Below are 25,650 nucleotides of genomic sequence, written 5' to 3'. Positions count from 1 at the left end.
CACTATCTAATATGTCACAATGTGACATATTAGAAAGAATGGCTATAACTATGTGAGTCATTGGAGTGGGTCCTATGAGAAGGGGAGGCTGGGAAAGGAAACACACACACACACACACACACACACACACACACACACACACACACACGGGAACTGCCTTGAGCTTGCAGCCTCTAGTCCCAGGGGACTTACTTCTCTGTTGCTTAACATTCCCAGACTTTGGGGTTTTGTCATGGCTTGGCAGATGGAGCTCACCTCGCCAGTATACCTGCTCATCCACAACACTGGGTTTTCCTAACCAGGATGGAGGCTGTATCACCTTTGGAGATGATTTAGAGGAAACAGGGGGGCTTTCTCCTTCTTGGAATTCTAATCCCGCCTCGACCCCACCTCACATCGTGAATCTGATCTCTCTACTGACATCTACAAGCAGCTGGCATGCCTGTAGTGCACATACCCACGAGTAGGCAAAACAGTACTAGACATAAAATAAGATAGACAAATCTTTTTTGAAAAATTAGTTTGGATACATGAAGTCTTGTATAAAAAAAAAAAACAACCAACCAAAAAAAAAATAAATAAAACAAGCCAAAAACTGAGACAGGAGACGAAGTTCTGTAAGCCAGGAGGATTTTTCCTGGATTTAAAAGCCTACCATGGTTACAGGCAAACCAGGAGTTAAAAAACAAAACCTTGGTGAGAAGCGGACACCTGATGTATGCGTTCTCAGCGCCTGTTTTTATTTGGATTTTAAAATATAAATAAAATAAATCCCATCTTAAGGACAAAAATGGAATAAGGTGGGAAAGAAAAGTAGGAGGAAAAGGAAGTGGGTGAAGAGGTGAGGGGCGACTTCTTGGCCATAGCCTTAGGACTGGACTTCCTTCCTACCCATGCTTAACACATGCCCATCCTAAGTGAAGAAGTCAGTGGATCATCAAAGTAGGAGAGAGTATCTGTCTATGGGTAGAATTCAGAAGGCTAAGGCCAGGATTTCTAAAGTGCAAAACCTACCATGCAGCCTCCCCGTCGGGGAATCGAACCCCGGTCTCCCGCGTGACAGGCGGGGATACTCACCACTATACTAACGAGGAAAAGCTATAAACAGTGATTTACAGACTAGCAGCTATAGACAGACTAACATAGTGGCGGGCACACGCCTCCTCTCTACGTTCTTCCTGTCAGGTTTTTTTCCTCTGTCCTTTCTGGTTCTTTTTTTAATCTCCGTCTCTCTCTCCTTTTCTCCCAAGGCCTTAACTCATGACACCCATATCATGAAATCGAAAAGCCTTAGAACAGCGTGCATTTGGTTTCCATCACCTTTTCCAGAGGAACAACGTCTCATCAGGGGATGTAGCTCAGTGGTAGAGCGCATGCTTTGCATGTATGAGGCCCCGGGTTCAATCCCCGGCATCTCCACTTTTTTTTTAAAAATCCAATTCCTCCAATACTGTGAATAGAATAGGAGGAGGTTCTATAAACCAGTGGCGACTGAGCGCCTGTTGTGGTGTGATTTGAGCACGGCATTGTGTGCTCACTGTGTGTCCAAATAAACAGATCGTCAAGTAGCCCAATAGCCTTGCCAAGACCACGCAAAGAGTCTCTCAGCCTTTCTGGAACTCAAATTCCAGCTCGAGGGGAACAACAGGAATCCCAGGGATTTATCATGAAGACACACACAGAACTGCGGGGACGCGGGGACACGCAAGATATCTGCCGAAACCGGAGCAGGCAGGTCCACGCTCCTGAACGCGGAACGGAAGCTTTGAAACGAAAGGGCCAGAGAGTAGCGGGCTTGCTGGATTTTAGTGAACCGGTCAGAAGCGGCTGCAATTGAGGTTTGTGAGCTCCCGGAAGGCCGGAGGGTAGGGCTCGGCACTATCCGCAGGATTTTAAGGCTCCTTCTGGCGGCCAGGTGCGGTTCTGCAGGGGGCGGTTCTGGCAGAATCTGTAGGCAGCTACGTAACGTTGCATATAACTCAGGGAACCAGGCTTTGTTTGACCACTCCCCTTAGGTTTGTTCTGCCACTTTGAAGCCTGTCACCAACGTGGAGCACATACACGGCCCCCGACTTTCTATCCTCTACTTCGACGGCAGCATGAATGCCCACACGGAGGAGCGCCAGTGTGCTGGTTAAACGTCTACTTAGACATCTTTGAAGGCTGGGGTGTAGCTCAGTTTGTGAAGTGCTTACCCAGAATACACAGTAGCTAGTTAGCACTGCAGGTGCTGCATGCCGGTCATCCCAGCACCTGGCAGGGTCTTGAGGCTAGCCTGGGCTAGCTAGTGAGACCCTTTCTCACTAGCACACGAGGAGGTGCTCCTGGTCCTTTCTGCTCACCAGCTACAGGGATTGCCTTGATTATTTATTTATTTATTTATTTATTTATTTATTATCCTTAAAATTTTTATCCTCAGCAAGGATGAAGTGACAGGTGTATACCACCTGAGTCTGGCTTATGCGGTACTGGGAATGGTACCCTGGTTTGCAGCTTAGCCTAAGTGCATGGAAAACTATTGCTTTCCATTTCCTGCCTGATCAAGGGGGTGACCGTGTCTCCTGTTACCAGGGCAGGTCTCTATAATCATCTGGCAGTGCTGATCACTGGAGCAGGTTTGGGGAAAGGTAGTTTATTCACTGATGCCAATTGTGGAGGTGGGAGGACCAGATCTCCCAGCTGCCTCTCCGACAGCTTGGGAACATTCCTGGATAAAGCGGGGTGGCTTAAGGGGTGAATATGATGAAGTAACCAGAAGGCCAGGAGTTAGTCTCCAAGCTAAGGGGAAACAGGCACTAGGCCAGCAGTGCTAGCACACTCCTGTTTTCTTACCGCATGGAGGTTGGAGGCAGGAAGATCAGCAGTATAAGGTTGTCTGAGCAAAGCGTGGTGGCACACACCTGTCATCCCAGGGCTTGGAAGGTGGAGGTAGGGTTATGAGTGCCTGGGCTACATGGCACCCCACCTAAAAATACAAAGCAATAAAACAAGGGCTTTCTAGATTGCTTACTGGGATAAAGGTGATTGGCACCAAGATTGACAATTAATCCAAGTTTAAGTCCCAGGAGTTGGAGGGCAGGGGTAGACAATTTGCAGGAATCTGAGACCAGCCTGACCTATATAGAGAGTTCTAGGACAGCCAGGGCTACATAATGAGACTCTGTCTCAAATAATAAAACCTCAACTGGGTTTCATAGAACAATTTTCATATAGCCAGTAATGTATTGGGCACTGCCCCCTTCCACCATTCTCTTATGTTAATCCCTTTTGTTCCTCAGTTTTACTTTCACATCACCCATATATGGTTTTACATATTTATAGTCTAGGATTTGCAAATAAGAGAAAACATAGTGTTCATCTTCCTGTGGTTGGCTTAATCAGCTTAGTAGGTTAATCTCGCTGTTTTCCTCATGGCTGAAAGAAATCCCCTTCTTACATAAACCACATTTTCTTCACCCATTCTTTACCTTGCTGGGCACCGGGCTATATATTGCTTAGCGTGTCTGTGACGTGTTGCTTTGGAGTCCTCTGGTAAATACTCAGTAGATATTGCTGGGTCTTATGACAGGTCTTTCTAGGATTCTGAGGTGTCTCCATATTGATTTCCACAGTGGCTGGACTGGTTTCTAGCTCCAGCATCCATGTGCAAAAACTCCCTTTGACCTAGGCTGCACTGGAATTCAGAGATTCATCTACCTACCTACCTCCCGCTGCTGCCTCTGAGAGTTGGGATTAAAGGCATGCAGCATCACACATGGCTCCCTTGTCATTTTCTTGTAGAATGCTGTTTGGATTGGGGTGAAATTTCATGTAGTTAAGATTTATTTTATGTATGTGCTTGCCTGGTACCTGAGGAGCCAGAAGAGGGAATCATCCATGTCCCCTCGTCCATGTCTCCTCGAACTGGAATCACAGATGGCTGTGAACAGCCATGTGGGAGTCGAGACCTGAACCTGGGTCCTCTGCAAAAGCAGTAAGTGCTCTTAACTGCTGAGCCATCTCTCCAACCTCTTGCGTAGTTTTGTTTTTTGGCTTTTCGAGACAGGGTTTCTCTGTGTAGTTTTGGCTATCCTGGACTTACTTTGTAGACCAGGCTGGCCTTAAACTCACAGAGATTTGCCTGCCTCTGTCTCCCAAATGCTGGGATTATGATTACAGGCGTGCCCCACCATGCCCGGCTCTCATATAGTTTTTTGTTGTTGTTTTGGTTTTTTGAGACAAGGTTTCTCTGTGTAGCCTTGGTTGTCCTGGACTCACTTTGTAGACCAGGCTGGCCTCAAACTCACAGAGATTTGCCTAACTCTGCCTCCCCAGTGCTGGGATTACAGGCGTGTGCCACCATGCCCAGCTCTCATGTAGTTTTGATCAGCATTTTCCTAATGGATATTAAGGTTGACTTTTATGTTTAATAATTGGTCAGTGTACAACGTGTGGAGTGCCTGGGCAAGGCATAAGAGGGCACTGGATCCTCTGGAACTGGAATTATAGATTGTTAGCCACCATGTGGGTATTGGGAATCAAACCCAGATCTTTGCCGGCCTCGAACTCACAGTGATCCACCTGCCTCTGCCTCCCAAGTGCTGGGATTAAAGGCGTGGGCCACCGTGTCCAGCCAAAAGACATTATCAAGAGCATAATGTCAGCCCACAGAGAGAAGGGATTTCCTAAGTGTTGTCTGAGAAGAGTGTGGCTTTGCTTACAGAACTCTCTACAAGTGGCCCAAGTGATGACCGAGTGCATCAGCATCATTTGTCATTGCATCCCCCCCTCCCACCAGAGGTAAACAACTTGCTCTCTTCTGTAGATGGACAGATGCAGCCTAACACTTGATAGAACACACTTAGCCAAGAAAATGAACAGATAGCTCAACACTTGTGTCAGGGGGAGGTTGCGGGGGTGGGGTGGGTGGGGTGGGGGGGGTGGGGGTGGGTAGAAAGGGGAGGGAAAGAGAATGAATGAATGAACGAGACAATCACCTAAGGATGAAGTTCTGGAGAGGGATAGGGTGAGACCTGCTGAGCATGCAAACATGTTTGATGTAACAGACTGACAAGCTGGAACGAAACAGTTCGTCATGAACGTTTACTCTAAAAAAGTTTTTTTGAGACAGAGTTTTGCAAGGGGTGGGGGTGGGGGTAGGGGGTGCTGGTGGCGCATGCCTTTAGTCACAGAATTCAGGCAGAAGCAGGTGGATCTTTCTGAGTTCGAGGCCAGCCTGGTCTACAAAGCTAGTTCCAGGACAGCCAGAGCTCCAGAGAAACCCTGTCTTAAAAAACAACACAGAACACACAAACAAAAAGATCCAGTGTTGCCAGGCGTGGTGGCGCACACCTTTAATCCCAGCTTGTGAGGCAGAGCCAGGCGTGAGTTTGAGGCCAGCCTGGTCTACAGAGTGAGTCCAGGACAGCCAAGGCTAACACAGAGAAACCCTGTCTTGAAAAACAAAAACAAAAACAAAAACAAAACAAAACAAAAGACCCAGTGTTGCTATGTAGCTCTGGTTGGTCTTACATTGATCCTTACCAGCTGAGGCCACAGGTTCGAGACCATACCCAACTAGAGTAGTAGCTTTTTAAGACAGAGCTTACTGTCTACAAATGCCAAAGCGGGACTCTTGCAACGAGGCTCCATCTGTGTGGGACACAGCTCTGCGGTGGTATCTATGCCTCATCTAGGAACAACCTTTCAGGGAAAGTCTCTGGGTCACAGAAGTCTGCAGTGCACCTCCTGCCCAAGATGCTATGAGGCTGGACAGGTGCTCTGGGAGAAGGGTCCATTTTTCTGTCCTGGTATAGCCACTGTGCATCCATAGGGGCTAATGTCATCTCAAGAGCCCATGTTAGACAGGGAGGAATGTGGGAGACACGCCATGTCTGTCTTGTAACAGTCTCAAAGAAGAAGGCACTCCTGGTCAGCATAGTGGCGAGCTTGGCTCTGAATTGGGCTCAGGTGAAAAAGGCCTTCCAGGGCCACAGCGTGCCTCCTGGTAATAGCTGAGGAGCTGGCTGACTGTACAGCTGGGTGTTTGGTCAACAGTCAGTGATGGGGGGCCAACTCTTCTCAACGTCTGTGTGCATAGCCTTCGGGAGCCACTCACAGTATTCAGCCAGCAGGTCTGAGGGAGGAGGTGGCCAGGGTTAGAGTGGCAGGACAGGGGGGTGCTTGGCTGGACACACCACTATGGCCCATGGGATGGTTAGGTCCTTCCACTGAGCAACATCCTCCCACCTCAGCCCCGTCACACTCACATCTGGGTCTTTTCTTCCATGCGGCCAGTAGGGCATCACGGGAGTCAGCTTTCTCAGCCACAAGGGCTCTCAACAGACTCTCTGTCCTGGGCTGCAGCCTGTGGAAAGGGGACAGCTGACTAGACCAGAAATGGGGGTGGACAGATGGTGGGGCTGGTCAGCCTCCTGTGCATGGCAGCATGTAGGGGTTCACTAGCACCTCTCCTTACTCATGGCCAACCAGCCCCTTGGAGAATACAGATATTCTTTATCATGAGGGTACATTGGGTTAGGTTGAGTCCTCCTTCAAAGGCTGGGGTCCATAGGAGGAGGGGACACAGAAAAGTGGAGTAAGACAGGTAGGGAAGAGTCCTGCTAGGGAAGCAGGGACCCCAGCCATCTTTCAGAGGGACAAAATGCACCAGGCCCACTGACAGCTCCTGAGGTTGTCACATCCCCAGCATACATGACTGACATAGCAGCCCCAGGGACGTCTCTCTGCCATTGCCCCCTTGACATGCTAGGAATACACTTTGTACCTGGCCCAAGTCTTCAGCATGGTTCCGGGGCTAGACAGCAGGCAGCTCTTAAATGAAGCCAGCTTGCGGAAGACCTGGCAACAGAGCATAGGACGGCTGAGTGGGGCCTGCAGTTCATGACACCTAGGAGACAGGCCACAGGTAGCCCAGGCCCTTACCTGTCCCTCCAGCAGAAACCATGCAAAGTACTTGTAGCGGTCAAGGCCTTCAGGAAAATCCACCTGGACGGCGGGGAGTGGCCAGCCCACGCGGTCTGGAGGGTGAGAACATGTGATAAAGGGCCCACGCCACATCCATCCTTCCAAGCCCATCGGAGGAGCAGGAGTGCTGCACTTGATACCCTCAGGCACATTACATGGGCTCAGGAGTCCAAGAAGCTCATGGCTGCAGGTGGTCAGGCCACCAAGGAAGTGACCCCAACTCACAGAACACACTGGCCCGGTGGCACAGCACCCGTCCTGACTCTGGACAGTAAGTGGGAGCCGGCTCCTCCAGGGGTGCCTCGAACTGGCAGTAGGAGGGCAGCAGGGATGGGATCCACTGGATTTCCACAGTAGAGACACCTGAGGCCAGGAGAGGGCAGTCAGCAGGTCTCACAGGCTTTCCCAGACACACAGGGTACTCTATAGGGCCCACTGATGTCACCCCGTGGCTCGAGGCCTGGCTACTACACAATACCTTTCATGTACATCTTGGTGGTCTCCACAATTTCCTGGTAGACCACGAACTCAGGCAGCTCTCTGAAGAGTACAGAGCTGGGGTGGATGAAGACGGGGTCATCTAGGAGAGGAGTCTATAGAGAAAGATGGATGGAGGCTCAGGTCAGAGAAAAACCTGAGCTCTCTTGAGTCTTCAAGTCCAACCTTCAGGATCCAACTATCAAGCCAGTGAGTCAATGACCGGGCAATACCCAGGATACATTGCTTGCTTGGGGATACCTTGAAACTAGGGGTGATATCCTAACCCCCAATAAACAAAGGGCTTCACTTGCTCTTTTGTGGGAGCTTTCCCCAGAGGTCATGGGGCCAGTCACCAAGGGCAGGCCCATGTCCCACCTTGTAGGCGTTCCTCCACTTGGGGTCCAGCAGGTCCTCGTTCTGAACCCGGCGGGCCAGGTGGTCACCCAGGCCAGCTGCCATGATCTGCTGCAGGTAGGTCACTTGGCTCTCAGTAGGCGGCGGCATTTTGGGGTCTAGGAAGAGCCCAGCCTCAGGGCACACTGCATTGACTGGGAGGAAGGTGAGAAAGAAGTATAGGAAGTCTGGGGTCAGAGGAAGGTGGCCAGGCCTTCAGGATATCACCCAGCACTTAGGCCTTGCCCACACAGTGCTTGGTTCTGATACACAGGCCAACAGTGGCTCAGCCAAGAACTCCTTCCAAGGCCAACGCCATAGATTCCCATGTCTGCAAAGCCATGTTAGCTGGTATGCTAGTTACAGGAACCTCAGTCCCATCTGTCCCCTCTGCTGAAAGGTGGCCTGTGACCCACATGGCCACCTGCTGTCATTAGTGTCGGGTGGCCGTCCACAATTGCAGGCTGTTGCATCTGAGGGTGAGGCTGCGTAAGTGTGAGAGAAGGAAGGACAGCAGCCCACAAAGATGCTGTGGGAAAGCATGTGGCAGGAAAACAGCCACTGATCCTTGAAGCCCACAGCTGCTAGAACAGCACTGAGTTCCCAATTAGATGCTACCTGCACCCAGTGACTACCCTGGATCAGAAGGTGGGGACACTCCTTGAGTTCTAGACGGAGGTGCCAGGTGACACATGTGGCTAAGATGAGTGCGAATCCTGTACCCATGGGCCAGAACTCTGGGGACAGGTGGAGAGAAGGGTCCTGGGCAGAACAGGAGAAGAGGAACAGAGGGGCAGAGAGCCTGAAGGGCAGCCGTCTGGGTGAGTGTGCAGGGAACCTGTATAAGGGCACTGGGTACTGACCTAGGGTTAAGAGCCCATCTTAGTGAGCAGGCAAATGAGCAAGTATGGGGTCTCCATCACACCAAGCCCAAGCAGAACGGGGACCAGATGTCTGTTCACACTGTCACCTGGGCTGTACCTGCAGTGGTCAGCTGGCCACGCAGACGCCGGATCTCTAGCATGGCCTTGTAGCGCAGCCCATTAGCATGGCAAAACTGAGGTGAGCAGCCGGCGTACTCACAGGCTCCCACAGCACCTGTTGGGCAGGGTACGGGGTAATCACTAGGTGGCTCCAACCTCCTCCAAGCCACCATCACCCTCCTTTATGCCCTAGCAGTGGCACCAACCCAGCAGCACCATGAGGTCACCAAGCTTCAGAGATGCCCCGTGCCCAGCCCAGGTCCTCTTCGTCTGGGTGACCCGGGCTCGGCGCCCCTTCAGCTCTGCAAGCTCCTTTTCACTGGCAGCTGGTCTGTAAACACACACATGGCCCGCTGGGCTTCAGCCTACTGCCCTCAAGAGATCCTCTGACTGTCAGGATCTCCAGATCCTCGCCCTCCGCCACCCCATCTTCAGACATAGCAGCTCAGGCTCCCCAGAATACCACTGATATCAAAAAGAGCCCAGAGAGCTCCGAGGGACGAGGCTGTCACTAACCCACCTGTCCAGCTCCTCAAACAGCTCACGCACAGTCATGGCAGCCACGATGGCAATGGTGTAGGGCAGGCAGCCATGCTGCTGGCTCAGTGCCAGCATCTTGGCATAGCGGGGTGCCACAGGGAAGGTGGACATGGTCCGCCCCAGCGCGGTGATGGGGCAGCTCAGTTGTGACTCCTGCAGCTTCTTCATCCTGGGAGCAAGGGACACAATGGGGAGCCATGGAGCCTGCACTTGGAGGCTCTGTGCATGCTTGGGCTCCCCCTCCCCCCTCCCCCCTCCTACCTTTCTCCTTTTGGAGGCGCCTGTAGGGCCCCCAGGGCGATCAGCAGCTCCTCTGCAGCAATGAGGGCCTCCACGGATGGAGGTGTGGGGAACGGGAAGTTGATGACCTTGGCACAGGAAAGCAGGGGAGGGACAGAGTGATGCAGAGAAGCCAAGCCCATGAGGTCACGCTAGCTGCAATAGGTGCTGCTCCCCCTTTCCTCCAGCGTGTCCTTTAGGCCATGGCTCATGCTCTCTGGGACATGGGGGCTAAGTGCTGAGGAAGTTGCCAAGACCTCTCCAGGTCCATGTGCTAGGATTCCAAATTAATCCTACTGTGTGCCAGGGGCTATCCTTGTCAACTAAAACCTAGGAGTTTATAAGCAACGACATTGAAACCATCACACAATATTTAGAAACACAGCATGACAATTAAGGTATTATGCTTGAAAAACATTGCTGTGGCCACAGGTGCCACAGGGATGAATGTTGTTAAGTTCTCAATGATGAACTAACGTATGTGATTTTTCTTAATTCTGAATCAGTTATGATTGTAACAAAGAAAGAAAAGCTCAGCCAGGCATGGACACTTTTAATCCCAGCACTTGTGAGGCAGGCGGATCTCTGTAAGGCCAGCCTGGTCTACAAAGAGAGTTTCAGGAGAGCCAAGGCTACACAGAGAAACCCTGTCTCAAAAAAAAAAACAAACAAAAAAACAAAAAGAAAAAAGAAAAAATATCTAGGGATTCCCACCCCTCCTTAAGGGACAGATTTCTTCACTAGAGTGATGAGGGCACAGGCATGTGCCGCTGCATACAGTCTTTTTAAGAGATAGGATTTGGCCAGGCATGGCGGTGCACACTGCTCACCCTAGCATGGGCAAGCAGAGCAGGCGGATCTCTGTGAGTCTGAGCCTGGCCTATAGAGGGAGCTTCAGGCCAACCAAGGCTACATAGTCAGGGCTGTCTGAAAGCAAACACAGATAGTGAGAGCAAAAGTTGGCTTTGCTCTGTGCTGGAATTCATGTTTCAGGCTGGCCTTAGGCCATGGCAACCCTGCTACCTCTGCCTTCTAAGTGTTGGGGCTATACATGTGAGCCACTAACCTGATCTTGAACTATTCTTCCTGTCTCTACCTCCTGAGTGTTGGGGTTTCAGGTGTGCACCCCATACCTAATTTATGTGGTACTGATATGGAACTTAGGCCTTCCAGCACACAAGGTATTCAAGTAATCAAGCTACATTTCCCTCTCCCTCTTTCCCGCCCCCTGCCCCCCAAGACAGGGTTTCTCTTTGTAGCCCTGGACAATGCTGGCCTTGAACTCAGAGATTTGCCTGCTTCCTCCTCCTGAGTGCTGGGATTAAAAATATGCATCCCAACACCTGGCTTATTCTTTATTTTTAAAGTTCTTTTATTTTACATTTATTTATTTGTATGTGTGTGTGGTACATGCACACAAGCCATGAGGCAAGTGTGGAGCAGGACAGAAAACGACATGAGAACACTGACCTTCTCAATGTTAAGGGCTTTCATTTGCAGGATCAAGTCCTCCACTGGTCTGCGGGTGATCTCTGGGGGAGGAAACTGCTCAAAGTCCCCGAAAACAGCTGAGGAATACAGCCTAAGTGGGGAGAAGTAGGGACCAGAAAGAAGAAAGTCAGACAGACTTCTGGACCTACCCATACCTGCCACTCACAGAGGCAGGCCCTCGCCTTACCAGGGGCAGTGGGCCCCACCTCCAGCTACCCTGACTATACTATCCTGTATTGTCTTAAGTTTTCCTTTCTATAAACTAAAATGGTGCTGGAAGAAGAGCAGTAAAGCTATTCAAAGTGACATTAATTGGAGAAAATACTGACCAGCGACATAACCAATATGATCTAACTCCCAGACTTCAGCTATCAGCAGACACTTGGAGCCTAACTTAGATCTAGGAAAGGCCTGGACAGACAGTTCCCAAGAAGGCACAGAGGTGGCCAGTGCATGAAGATGCTAAGGGCTCTTGCCTCAGGGACACACAGACCCCAAGCAGCTGACACAAGACCCTGCCTCGTGTGACTGCAAACAACCAATGGGGTGAAGGTGTGAGATGAGACCCTGGGCATTCAGCTAGTGGTCTGTTCCTCCATTATAAGGCCCAGAGCTCCACAGGGCCAGAGATGAGCACAGACGTTGAAACTAACACAGGGACACAGGTGTCCACAACAGGAGACAGGAGCAACAGAGATGGACAGTACTTCTGAACTAGCTGTTGACCACCAGTCACAGGCACAGGGGTGGAAGGCAGGGTAAAGCAGCCAGCAGTATGGAAGGGCCATGGTGCTCCTGAGGACGCATGGCCCACTCACTGCAGAGGGGCGGCTGCAAGTCTGCTTCTCAACGCCTGTGACGCAGGTACTAGTGACCTACCTATAGCAGTGACCTGGTTCTGTCCGGCCTGCACGACCAGCCCGCTGGTCAGCGGATGCCTGGGAAACCCAGGTGACACGGAAGGAGGACACGCCTGTGACACGGTCATAATAGCGCTTTTTGACTTTCCCACAGTCCACCACATACTTGATGCCAGGGATAGTGAGGGATGTTTCGGCCACATTGGTGGCCACGACACATAGCCTCGTTCCTGCTGGGGGAGGTTTGAAGACCTGGAAGCAGTAGTGGGCAAAACAACATCAGGATAGGTAAAAATCTGTGAGACAGCCATGGAAGGATTGCTTTCAGCTAGGCAAGGTCCAAGCACAGCCACCAGTGGCTTCAACTGTTTCCTCCACTATCAGAGTGAGTGGAATGGGAAAGCACCCGAGGCTTGACCCACCCACCTTAATGCTCTAAAGAGTTGTCCCATTACCTGTGCCTGCTTCTCAGGGGCCAGCAAAGAGTAGAGCGGGAGCACATGGAGGGGCAGGGAAGCATCTGGCTGTTCACCTGCAGTCAAACATGGGACACTGGAGTCCAGGTTGGACACATGGCACAGCCACAGGCCTGCCTCTGGCTGCCCGGCAGCCCCTGAAGCACCCCCTCCCATGGGAAAGGCGCCACCCCAGCCTTCAATGCTTGCCCCGCAGCAGCAGCCACTGAGAGCAAGTTGGCCCTGGTGTATGTATGTATCCCTCCAGACAGTGTGGCAGGCTGTGCTTGTACAGAAGGAACCTTTTCTAGACATAAAACACATAGAAGTATCTCTCTCTAAAGATAGAATCTAAGCTGGGCGTGGTGGTGCATATCTTTGGTCCTAGTACCCAGGGAGGTAGAGGAAGGTGGGTTTCTGTGAATTTGAGGCCAGCCTGGTCTACAGAGTGAGTCCAGGATAGCCAGGACTACACAGGGAAAACCTGTCTTGATGGGCAACAACATACTCGGGGCCCCTGAGAATCTAGACGCCTTCCCTGTTGCATGAGGACTATGCCAGCACAGGAAAGGCCAGCCTGGGGATGGTGACCCCAACACCACCATGACAAGTATTAGGACCTCAGGAGACCCGAGTGGACAAAGCCACCAGAAAGACCACATTTAGTGGAGTGTGGAGGAGCCAGGATGTGTTTGGTCACATGAACACATATGGGGACAGGACTTAGATTCTTCTGGCCCCAGGGCCTTCAGGCCCTTTAACACAACAGGGACTCTGCAGACCTGTGCTGACATCAGGGAGCAATGAGCCTGAGGGCAGGGCTCTGCCAGAACACACCTTCATTTGTCTCACTGTCACCCAGGTCCAGATCCAGGTCAGAGCCCAGGGCCTCCTCCTCGTCATCCATCTCTGCCTCCCTGTCCTCATCACCTTCGCCTGCTGGCAGCACAGAGTAACTGTCCAGGTTGATGTGGGGCAGTGCCTGAGGAGACGCCAACACCATGGGCTCAGGCAACCTTGGGTGTGAACCGAACCACCCAGGGTAAAGAAAAACTTCCTCAGAGGACACCTCGTCACAGGGACCTAGGAGGTGAGGTCACTGAGCAATGATCTTCTGTGCCTCGGTCTCCTAGATTAAACATTAGGTACCAGGGGCCAGAGAGTTGGCTCAATGGTTAACAGCACTTGTTGCTCTTACAGAGGACCTGGGTTTGATTCCCAGCACCCACAGGATAGTTCACAAGCATCTCGACTCCAGTTCAAGAGGATCTGACTCCCTCCTTTGACTTCCCCACACACCAGGCATGCACATGGTGCACATACAGAAACACAAGCAAGGCCTGGTCTACAAGGCGAGGCCAGGACAGCCAGGGCTACACAGAGAAACACTGTCTCGAAAACCCCTCCACTCCCGGGCAAAAAAAACAAAAACAAAAAACAAAAACCACACAAACAAACACTCATGCACATAAAATAAAATGAATATAAAGAAAAAAAAATTTTTTTAATTAGGTACGAGTTAGACGTGGTGGTGTACACCTTCAATCCCAGTGTTCTAGAGGCAAAAGCAAATGGATCTCTGTGAGTTCAAGGCCAGCCTAGTCTACATAGCAAATTCCAGGCCTGCCAGGGTTACATACTGACATTCTGTCTGAATAAGTAAATAAAATAAATAAATCAGGCTGAGTGTGGCGGTGCACACTCTGTAACCCCAGCACTCGGGGAGGCAATGGTAGGCAGATCTCTGTGAGTTCGAGGCTAATCTGGTCTACAGAGCAAGTCAAGGACAGCCAAGGCTACACAGAGAAACCATGTCTCAAAAAACAAAACCAACCAACCAACCAAATAAATAAATATGAGCATGAGGTCGTCCCACAGGACTGCTGTGAGCTATGCACACACAGAGTTCACTAAGCGCCTGGCCCACCTTAAGTGTAAAAGAAGGTAGAGGCCGTCAGTAGCCACAGCGAGTATCCATACCACCGACACTGCATCCAGCTATCAGGATGCCTGAGATGGCCCCTCCCCTGGCCTGGCCTGAGCTTCACACAGCAAATCTCCCTACTTCAGCAAGCACCCATGGCTTTATCTGTGCTCCAGGACCCTCCCTGGCAGACCCTGTATTGTAAATCACGATGCAACCCTACCCTGCAGTCTCCAGAGCTGTACTACCCACCAGGACTCTGCGCTGCGCAACAGGACTGGACCAGTTTGGCTCCTAGATGCCTTGGAGGAAATGGACTTTAACTTTAAATTCATTCTCTTAACACTTAACAGCTACATGAAGCTGGTAACTGGCCATAGCTGGGCTCCACAGGCTCCCACATACCATAGCCTGGGCCTTCCTGGCCCGGGTCCGGGACTTCTTAAACCTCCGCATCCCTTCTGCTGAGTCCTTTTCCTCTTCTTTTTCTGAAAAGGAAGAAGCGGGTGAGAAGCTGCCAATGCAGGCAGCTAGCACTTTACTCTTGTCACCCACAGCAAAGCTGCAGCAGTGATGAGCATATTATTTTGGGGGTACAAAGGTGCAAGCTCTCCTCAAGGAAACTGAGGTAGAGGCTGAAACCCCAACCAGAGTACCAGTTGCGAGGTCCAGGGGTAGCAGGTGGTGAGCTCTGACGGGAGGCTGTGGGTACTTACCTTGTGGCTGGGGGCAACGTGTGGGGAAGGCTTTCCTAAGCCGGCGGCACAGTGCATGCACCTCAGCCTGCCCCGTGAGAAACACCAGGATGCCGCCTACAAAGAGAAACCGGCCAGTCATCTGGCAAACTTATTCTTGTAAGGAGCACCTGCTGAAAAGCTGGGAGAACCAGGAGGAGCCAAGACCCAGGGAAACAGGGACTGGGTGGGTGGGAACAAATCACCCTAGGCCAGCAGGTGGGGGGCGGGCACCTGATAAGACTGAAGCCGGACAGGGCTGGCTAGGGTCAGACTCTAAAGGACAGAGGCTTCCATGCTTGCCCTTTTCAAGAGGGTGCTTTGACACGCCCACCTTTGCCTTAGCTGTGAAGGGTACCAGAGTGGCTATGGCTGAGACTTGGGAAGAGTCACCATGCCACTGGTCTGACTGTGCCCTGTGCTGCCCGAAGGATGAAAGGCAAACCCATGCCCTCAGTGAGGAAGGGCTGTGCCAATCTCATCAGGCCTCACCTGCAGGCAACATGCGGTGGATCTTGCAGACCTTCCGGAAGCATTCACCGCTGTAGTCATCCAATGGGGTCCGCTTGTTGAAATGTACTGTCACAGGGAACTGCCTAGACTCAACCTGTGACAGATCCACACAGATATGAGGATGCTGCAGCCCAGGGCCTCTGCCCTCTGAATCAACCCCTAACACTGCCAGTTCTTACTCATCAAGGTCAGGCCGAAGCTGGCCAGGGGCTTACCAGCATCATACCTTGATGACCGGGGGAGGAGTGGTGAAGAGCCGCTTGTTCTGGGTGAAGTCCTCTACCCGGAGCGTGGCTGACATGATGAGCAGCTTGAGGGGCAGGCGCCTCTGTGGAAGAACAGCCAGGTGACTCAGGCACATGGAACGCTGTACCTCTCAGCTCCTCGGTTACGTACAACTAGCACCTGCACTCCTCGGGTTGCCCCCAGGAGAAATGGAACACAGCCACAGGGAGCCTGTCTGCTGGGGTTCACATAGGTCAGAGCCCTGACCATGGAGCCGCTAAAGGGCCACAGCAGGATCCTACGCTTGGGGTCAGCACTGGGATGGGAGAGGCTCAGTCATGGGACCCAGAGCTTCTTTCTGGAGGGACATAAAATATTCTAGAGCTGGCTGGGTGTCTTTGAGCTGGGGACTCTCGCCACCTACTGTGCATCCTGTCTGTGGTCATTTTCACTCTCAGGTCACATTTTGGGAAGACTGTCACTGGCCCTTAGTCCTCCTGGTACTCACTGACTGGCTCCTTATCTATTTCCAACTCACAATCCTGAATTTGCCTCCTGCCTGCCACCCTGACCAGAGTGGCTCCCGGAAGGCAGGAATGGCAGACCATCCTTCCCTGGTCATTGCCCATCCCTAGTGCCTTGAATGTGGCTGGGCACACGGCACCCTCAGAACACATGCCTCCCCACTGAGCTTGTCTGTTGAAGGACAGAAATAGGGCCACTTATCAAATTCCCTCCATATAGCACCTCCCCAAAGCTGGTCCCTCATCACTGTCTGAGCAAAGAGCTGGAAAGTGGAACAGGCTTGGGAGGGAGGCCTGGAGAGCAGAGGGCTCAACCCAGGAGTCCTGGGAACCCACAGAGCCTGATGCTTTGAGTGCACCCCCTTTAGCTGGCTCTAGCAAGGCTTTCCCAGCTTTAGCTTTTTGCCTGTGGAGAGGTCACTCACTATGCATGACAGGAACAAGGCCTGTGAGTTAGTAGGGACAGCACGGACTGATGTAGCCTGGCACTGGCAATAACTCATACCCAGGTAGACTGTGTCTTTTGGTATCCCTCCCAGCCCAAGCCCCTGACAAGGTACTTCCCACACACCTTGGCCCGGAGAGCCACAATGCGAGACAGGAGGCCAAGGAGGATGTCTGTGTAGACGCTCCGCTCATGGGCTTCGTCAATGATCACCACTTTGTATTTCAGCAGCAGGAAGTCCTGAGGAGGTGGGGGCAGTTACACTAGAATGCCACCAAGCCCCTACAATCACAGGCACTGAACCGCATACCAAATCCCAGGCTGCTCCCACTCCCTCAGAAGCTACTAGAGGCTCATGGGAGAAGTCCATGGGCACTCTGACTGTCTGCAGCCACTCTGCATGGCCAGGAATCAGGCTGCAATCGCACACTGCAAATTCAGCCTTTCCTAGCACGTCTTTAATCCCAGCACGGGGGGTGGGGGGTGGGGGGGGGTGGGGGGGGAGGGAATGCAGGCAGATCTTTGTGAGTTCGAGGCCAGCCTCGGCTACAAAGTGAATCTAGGACAGCCAAGGCTACACAGAGAAACCCCGTCTTGAAAAACCAAAAATAAGAAATGAAAAAAGGAAAAAAAAATCCTGGCTTCCTTCCTTTACTTTCTTTTGATGGTATCCCATTCATCCTGAGTTAGCTTTGAACTATGTGACCAAGAATGACCTTGAACTACTTCTTATTCTCTTGCCTCCACCTCCTAAGTGCTGGGATGCCAAGCTTTTTTGTTGTTGGTGGTGGTTGTTTGGTTCATTTTGTGTGTGTGCCTGTGCGTGTGTTGCTGGGGCTGGACCAGGGCTTCATGCATGCTAGGAAAGCTCTTTACTCCCTCTAGCAAAATGAGTATGCCAGGTACCTTGCTCACTCACCCTATGCCCTCTCTGCTCACGCTGACCCCCTGCCCTTCATCACTGACAACTTCTGAATGAAAATGATTCTATGAGACGCCAGTGTACTGATCAAGTCAATGAAGCTCCAAGAATGGACCCGCTCAACGCCACAGATGGCAGTCACACTGGTGATCACAGCCAGGGTAACATTCTACATTCTACTGTCCCTTACACACACACACACACACACACACACACACACACACACACACACACACACGTACATGCACACACACGCACACATACAAACACACACCACGTGTCCTGTGTGAGACTAGGGCAGGCATCCTACCTTCTGGATCTCTTTGAGCAGCACACCGTCTGTCATGAACTTGATCCTGGTTTCTTCTGTCACGTTCCCTTCGTAGCGGATCTGGTAGGAGACAACCCTATGGGGAGAAGATTCATCTCGGGTGGCGGGGGATCTGGCTACACAGTCCCTTCAAGGGAGACAGGGGAGGATCGTCCCATGCCATGCTTGCCCCAAGCTCTGGTCTCTTTGGGCCAAGGATAGGGGGAAGCTTGGGTGACAAGCAGACTGAGGAGCTACGTCACCAGACACACTACAGATCTTGGGCAGCTGAGCTCACTGGGAGACAAGCAGGTCTTCACTCCCAGAGCCAGGCACTGACAAGATGGTGGAGATGCTACAGGGCTGGGCGTAGGGAGCAGCTACTAACACTAGCCTGCAGGTACCTGGGCCTCATTATCCTGTCTATTTGTGGGCATGTAAACATTTTATAATAAAAAAGTTGGGGCTGGAGAGATGGCTCAGTGGTTAAGAGCACTGACTGCTCTTCTGGAGGTCCTGAGTTCAATTCCTAGCAACCACACGGTGGCTCACAACCATCTATAATGTGATCTGATCATACTGTATACATAATAAATGAAATCTTTTAAAAAAAAAGTTAAGGCAGGGGAGGGGAGCTTGGTGGCAGGGTGGTTGCCTGGAACATGAAGGTCCTATGTTCCATTCCCTGCCTCACACTGTAAAGAACATTAAGGTCTGGCAAAAGGCTTTATGACCAGAATTCTGGGTTTATGTGGCCTTACACCACTGGTTCATTAGCTGTCTGTCACCTGCTCACAGCCAAGCTCCTATACAGGCATACTGTCCCTCAGTAAGTGTTGGGTACCTAGATGGCCCCTCCCCTGCTCCACAGCCCCTGCCTCAGGAGGTCAGGAAGTCTCTGCTGGACCATTCCTGAGAGTGAGGCAAAAATGACTCCTACTGCATCTTCCTCCCAGCAAGCCTGCAAAGTCTCCCTGGATCCCCAGGAATCAGGGCCTCACCGCTGTGACAGGTTCATCTCCTTGGCCACTCGCTGGGACATGGCGACGGCAGCCACTCGGCGGGGCTCTGTGACACCGATGATGCTGTCCTCACTGGGGAAGAAGACACATTAGCCTTGCCTGTTTGTCCTGGGGCCACCTACATGTCAGGGTCATTAGTCACTGAGGTTGAAACCCAGAGCACAGGGCACCAACATTGCTTGCCTTGCCCAGTGTCAGTACAGCAAAGATAAAGGCCAGCCAGGGGGCGGCCCACATCTTGCAGCACTATTGGGAACCTAGCAGAGCTTGGTATACAGCAGGGACACAGATCCCAGGGACATGGCTGGAATGAGGAAGTTTCATCTGGGGGGGGGGGGTGGGGAAGGTAGGGATGGGGTGAGGGGGGCTGAGCTGCATGGCATTCCTGAACAGACAAAAGCCTAAGTCCAGACAACAGTATGACAAATACACCCTGTAGTGCTGAGAATTGGGGCCCAGGAGAAAAGAATTCTAGAACTCTGTATCTCCTACTAACTGATTTAACCTCACAGTGAGCTGAGGTGGCTGTTGGGGTACAGAAAAACCACACTGAGTGCACAGAACCTGGCAAGAAAAGTTTCCATGTGTACAGACTGAATGCACACGTGAGGATTCCCTTCAGCTTGGATGGCTAATCAGGACTGCATTATTTTTTTATTTTTTATTTTTTGGGTTTTTTTCGAGGGAGGGTTTCTCTGTGTAACCTTGGCTGTCCTGGACTCACTTTGTAGACCAGGCTGGCCTTGAACTCACAGCAATCTGTCTGCCTCTGCCTCCCGAGTGCTGGGATTACAGAATAAGCCATTGCGCCCAGCTGGACTGCATTCTTAAAGGGATCTGGCCCTTGACAATGCCACCTGCCAAGGGGACAAGCTCACAGTGGTGAGCGTGAGTTCCTAAGAGAAGTGACCTGACACACAGTGCTCATCTCACAAGAGGCCAGAGTAATAGTAGGAGACATATTACTCCATGTACCTGGCACGATGGTGCGTTCATCACCGAACCCACGTGACCACTGAGTTTAGTGTCACCATCCCTATCTCTCGGGAGAGGCTGGCAATTTGTCTGACGTCACACAGTGCACAAAGCAGAGCCAGGATTGGGTCTGTTGGAGTTCAAACCCTTAGCGGTTCTGGTCCCCCAGAGAGTACAGGGATACCCCTGGCCCAGTCCTACCTGCTGTAGCCTGCTTCGTAGAGAAACTGGGGCACCTGTGTAGTCTTCCCACTGCCAGTCTCACCACACACAATGACAATGGGGTGCTCAGCCACCGCCTCCATGATGGCTTGCTCTTCAGCAAGGATCGGGAGCTTGAGCCGCTCTTTCTGTGGGGGAAGAAGTCATGCTGGAGGGTAACCCATTCACACCCAGGCCATGCATGGTGACTCAGCTTCTAAAGTGCATAGCCAGGGGCTAGAGAGATAGACTGGTAGGTAGGAGCACTGGCTGCTCTTGCAGGGGACCTGGGTTCGAGTTCCAGCAACCACATAGCAGCTCACAACTATCTGTATGTCCAGTTCCAGCAGAACCAGCGCCTTCACCTGACCTCCGCAGGGACACATGTGGTGTACACACACACAGGCATGCAAAACCCCCATACGATGAAAATGACATTTAAAAGTCACCTTATAAAAAGTAAGGGAAAATAAAAGACACAGCCAATTGGTGTTGAATAGCTCCAGAGAAGCACCAGCCTGGGCCCTTGAGACGCTATTATATCACCCATCTCACCCCGGAGTCCCACAAGGAGGCACAACCAGGCCCCCACTCCTGGAAGTGGACACTGAGACTCCTTTCTGCCAAGATGTCCCATTAACCTGAGCTTCTCTAACCACAAGGAGAGGAACAAACCTGCATTTCAGGGGTGCGGTTCACGGGGATGAATACAGCAGGCTTGGCCACGGGTGGAGGTGAGGCAGAGGTTGCTGTTTTTGAAGGCGCAGGGGTCCCAGGTGGAGGGGGTTGGGGAGTGGAGGCAGGGCTCTTGGTCCCAGAAGGAGCTGATGGCAGATGCCCTAGATCTCTCCCCGGGCTGGCCCTAGGCTGGTCAGCTACGGCCTCCTCAGGCTCTGAATCCCCTGAAGACTCAGAGTCCTCTGTTGATGATGACCTGCGGCGCTTCCGGTGAGCCCCACCAAGGCTACTGACCTTCTCCTGGCCCTGGGCCGAGGGCTGGTCAGGCTTCCTCCTGGGAGAGCAGAGACTTCAGAAGGCTACACCACAGACCAGGGCCAAGGGCCATTACCCCTCCCACCTTAGGACCTTGGCACTGGCTGTTTCTGCTCCGAGACACATTTCCTGTAGGTTGTTACACTCAAGTGTCTGCTTGAAGTCACCTACCAGGGAGGCTGTGTGCCACTGGGCTCAGTCTCTTTCGCAGAGGACCCCTTGTGTCTGCCTAACATTTCCTGGATGTAGGGCATATGAGTCCTTGGCTATCCAACACTATCTCCTTCCAAAGGGAAAGGACCATTTTGCTGCTTGTTCCACCTCAGCTCCAGTGAGGCTGGACCACTGTACAACAGCAGCTCTCTGGACAGAGAAGCTCCGTGTGTGTGTGTGTGTGTGTGTGTGTGTGTGTGTGTCTATCTGTCTGTCTGCATGTGTGCGCTCAATGGTCTGGGATGTGCCACCTGGACAGAGAAGCTCCGTGTGTGTGTGTGTGTGTGTGTGTGTGTGTGTGTGTGTGTGTGTGTGTGTGCTCGATGGTCTGGGGTGTGTCACCCTGCAAGAATGGCAGACTGGGGCGGCCCCACATTTGCAGTGGTCAAGCCCAGTGGGGCGTGGGCTTTCAATGTGAAGGCCCTGAATTCATGTTACACAAAACTGCAAGAAGCAGCTTCATGGCAGATGGGGCCTTAAAGGTGCGAAACCAAGGTCATGGCTGGTGAGAAACTGACCTACTTGTGACATATAAGATGGCAGGCAGGTGATAGAGGAACATTCAGCAAGGATAACCCTCCACATCCCCCATGACCTGAGCATCTTAGCATCTGTGACTCACTCTTTGGTGTGATACATGCGGTCCCCGGTGCCTAGCTTGGCCGTGGTGTAGAAGAGACTCATTTCAGCCTCCGACACTTGGACTTCGCTCAGTTTCTGGAGCAGTTCAGCCCGCTGGGAAAGACATGAGGGCATTAGTTATTGGGTAGCTACTGACAGCTGACCAGGTCCCAGGCCTTCTCCTGGGGAGGCTGGGCTTTCAGGGGGTCCTAGTCTAGTTAATATTAGACTCTAAACTATAAGGCAAGATGTCACCCCACAGCTATGAGGTACTCTGGACACACAGGTTAGCTATCTTCGATCTTACAGAACCCAGGGTCATGGGATACAATTCTGCAGCGCTGGCTGTCCCAAGGCCCAGCAACCAGACTAAATAAACCATGGGACTTCTCAGGTGTCATGGTCCCTCAGGATAGATATGACTAACAGACAGCTCATTTGGCCTGTCCTTAGGCTACTCACATGGCCACATAATTTCTACCACCCTAGGTGAGCTGTAGCAATTTTGGCTTTATTGATTTTTAATGCTGTACTTCTGTGTTTTATGCACATTTTCCTTTTTTCCTTTTTTTTTTTTTTTTTTTTTTTTGAGACAGGATATGTCTGTGTAGCCCTCAGTGTCCCGGAACTCTCTCTGCAGACCAGGCTGGCCTCAAATTCAGAGATGCGCCTGCCTTTGTCTCCCAGTGCTGGATTACAGGCGTGTACTGCTACTGCTGCCTGGCTTCACTTCACAATTTTTAAATCAGGCCAGCATGCTCAGAGGCTCACTTGGATGCCACATGTCGCTAGTGGCTACTGTGTCACTGTACAGACACAAAACACTCCCCTCCTTTCAGGAAGTTCTACAAGACAATCTTTCTTCAGAGAGTACACGGAGGGACAGGAACACGTCTCAAGCAGCCCCATCTGGAGAGCTGGTGCAGACCAGCCGCGGCAAGGCGTACCTGGCTCTTCTTCTCCTTCTGTTCCAAGACTTTCTGTAGCACCTTCCTCTCCTTCTTTGTCAGTGGCTTCCTCTCCTTCTTCGACGGGGGTGGCGCCTTGGTTTTCTTCTTCTTCTTCCCCGGGAGAACGAGTGCGTTGCTCGCATCCACTCCTTTCAACACATCCTTGTCTGAAAATACAGCTCTGTCTCACTAGGGTGCAGGAAGTCAAGGGGTGTCAATGCTCATTCACAGTAAGTGGTCTCAGGTTACCACCTGCTGCAGGTGGCCTGTGTCACCTACACCTACAAGTCTCTGAGTGCCAAACAAGGGTCTGTGTGTTTATCATTACCAGACTATGACACTCTAGAGGGGCTGGGGGATGTGGCTCAAGCAGGAGGAAGCCTGGCTAGCATGCTTAGACAGTACCTCGTAAAGCCAAGCAAGAGGACCAGAAGTTTAGTCATCCCTGACGACACAGGCCAGGCTGGGATACACGAGACCCTGAAGAGTGCTTTCGGAACTGGGCTACTGAGCTGTGGGGCTGTAATTCCACTGAGGAAAAGTTAGGTCCCGTTTTATAGATATGAAAACAAAGGCACAGGTATGTGAAGGGATGTGCCCTAAACCCAAGTTACAGGAGAAGACAGACCTGAAGACCAGATCTCTTCTGTTCAACCAGTCAGCCAGGAATAGTACTCCAACCAATATTCCTGTTCTCCCATGCAGCATCCGAGATGGAGGGCGAGTCCTTTTCACAAGGTCGGGGTCAGTGCCCCGCCTCCACCCTCCTCTCCTTCATGCCTGGTCTCTCTTCTCACTGAGCCAACACTCCACTCATCAGACTTAAGTAAACACCATCTATACACAAAACTGTTTCTGTCCCCTGAACTTGCCTGTCTTGCACAGCTGAGTCAGTAGCTTCTGGGTTTCCTTCTAACATCTGCAGGGCCCAAGCACTCACACCCCACCGTGAACAGCCCACATTCTGCCTTCTCCAGCAGCAGCCTGGCCAATGCCCATTCTGGGACTCACTCTTGTCACCTCTCTACTGGGGCAGGGGCCAAGTCAGTCTGAAAATCCAGCCAGCTCCCTCAGAAGACACCAGAATACAAAGACCATCTCGTTGATCTGAGCACCAGCTCCAGCCTCCTGCCCCACCGTCCTTCAACCGTAATGCTTTTCCTTAATTGCCACAACCAATACACCATTATTATGCACCACCTCCATCCTGTCCTATCCTTGTTTTGCTAAGTCTACCATAACTCCCTATTTCCTCTCTTTTAGAAGATCGCGATTGAGACAGTGTCCTGCTTTGTAGCCCTAGCTGGCCTGGTCCATGCTACATGGCCCAGATGGCCCTGGGTTCATATCCCTCCTGCTAGATTTACAAAGTCTATTTGCCAGCCGGGAGGTGGTTGTGCACTGGGGAGGCAGAGGCAGGCGGATCGCTGTGAGTTTGAGGCCAGCCTGATCTACAAAGTGAGTCCAGGACAGTCAAGGCTACACAGAGAAACCCTGTCTCAGGGAGGAAAAAAAAAAAAAAAAAAAAAAAAAAGACAGGGCCTCGCTGCGGAACTCAGGCGCTAACTTCAAACTTGTAGAGATCCTCCTGCCTCTACCTCCTAATTGCTGGGGTTACAGGAATGAGCTACCATACTCAGCCAATCATCTACACAACCCCCAAAACGCTGATGTCCCCTAGTCCTGCGTTTCCCCTCTCAGCTCCACGCAGGTCTTCTCAAGGTCTTGACATTACACGATCCATGGAAGACCTTCCCCAGCACACCACCCACTCCTATCTTAGGCTCTCTCTCTCTGGTACCTTACCCGCATGCCTACCATATCTTATGCACTTTATCGTTTCTCTGTGCCTGTCTGCTCCGGGTAAGCAAACATGCCTGGAGTGACAGGAATTTCCATCTATTCTGCTCTCACTACTCCCGGAGCCCAGAACAGTGTTCCCGGGGCTCACAGATCTGGGGCCCCAACACCCAAGCATTGCAAGCAACCTGGCGTACGGCTCACGGGCCTAATCTGAAACACACATTTACAGGTCTCTAGAACGAGATCATTTTGGAAGGCCTGAGAATGGATAAAAAGACCTCATGTGCGTATCAAACTCCGGCCAGCATCCCCACGTCGCGGTACAGAAAGGCTGTCACGCCCCCTGCTCGGGTCCTGTGGAACCTGGCTCCCACTCCAGCGATCCTCCCGGTCCCCGGCTCCTCACCTTCGAACTCCAGCCGCACAGGCGGCGGTTCAGGGCCCTTGGCAGGTCGGGACTCCGCCTGCAGCCGTCCCTTCACGTTGTAGCGGCGGCGCAGCTTCCCCATGGTGTCTTCACCACGCGCGCGGCTCCCTCAGCGAAGACCACTGGGAACCCGAACTAAGTTTCAAGACTTCCGGGTTGCACATGCGCAAGAGCCCAACCTCAGCTTCTGAGAGGAGGAGCTGGAGGCGGGACCTGCCGGAAAGAGAGGCCGTGCCGGAAGAGGCGGGGCGCACGCCGATTGTGGGCGGGTCCTATGTAAATAAGGGGGCCGGGCCTAGAAGTATCTGAGGGATGTCAGTTTCTGACCAAGCTGTCTTACCAGGTGCAGTCTAAGGACGTTTGAATTACATAATAATAAAAATTTGGGGCTGAAGAGATAG

The 25,650-nt window shown here is 51.9% G+C and overlaps 1 protein-coding gene across 1 annotated transcript; it reads right to left on the bottom strand.

The window, feature by feature from the left end:
- Positions 1–5,068: 5,068 nt before the first annotated feature.
- Positions 5,069–25,367, bottom strand: DHX37 (DEAH-box helicase 37). The gene is made up of 27 exons (XM_084762976.1): positions 25,229–25,367; positions 23,017–23,186; positions 22,071–22,183; positions 20,918–21,254; positions 20,243–20,391; positions 19,046–19,138; positions 18,045–18,141; positions 16,939–17,052; positions 15,845–15,946; positions 15,598–15,712; positions 15,088–15,183; positions 14,777–14,859; positions 13,285–13,429; positions 12,448–12,524; positions 12,012–12,244; positions 11,112–11,223; positions 9,624–9,730; positions 9,343–9,531; positions 9,029–9,153; positions 8,821–8,937; positions 7,822–7,994; positions 7,445–7,559; positions 7,192–7,329; positions 6,925–7,019; positions 6,767–6,840; positions 6,249–6,346; positions 5,069–6,115 (listed from the first exon to the last, which is right to left on the bottom strand). The coding sequence occupies exons 1-27, from the start codon at positions 25,329–25,331 to the stop codon at positions 6,030–6,032; spliced, it is 3,456 nt and encodes a 1,151-aa protein (XP_084619102.1). The 5' UTR covers positions 25,332–25,367; the 3' UTR covers positions 5,069–6,029.
- Between the last annotated feature and the right edge of the window lie 283 nt (positions 25,368–25,650).

Source organism: Acomys minous (genome assembly GCF_964271855.1).
Source record: "Acomys minous genome assembly, chromosome: 16".
NCBI lineage: Eukaryota > Metazoa > Chordata > Mammalia > Rodentia > Muridae > Acomys > Acomys minous.
Note: the sequence above shows the minus strand (reverse complement) of the source record. Positions and strands in the feature narration are given on the sequence as shown.

What these genes read in the sequence shown, in the direction of transcription:
- DHX37 (XM_084762976.1), bottom strand. Translation starts at nt 25,331, where the DNA reads ATGGGGAAGCTGCGCCGCCGCTACAACGTGAAGGGACGGCTGCAGGCG. An exon ending in TGTGCGGCTGGAGTTCGAAG is followed by an intron (nt 23,187 to 25,228) that starts GTGAGGAGCCGG and finishes CTGTATTTTCAG; the next exon opens with ACAAGGATGTGTTGAAAGGA. An exon ending in CTGTTTGAGGAGCTGGACAG is followed by an intron (nt 9,154 to 9,342) that starts GTGGGTTAGTGA and finishes GTGTGTTTACAG; the next exon opens with ACCAGCTGCCAGTGAAAAGG.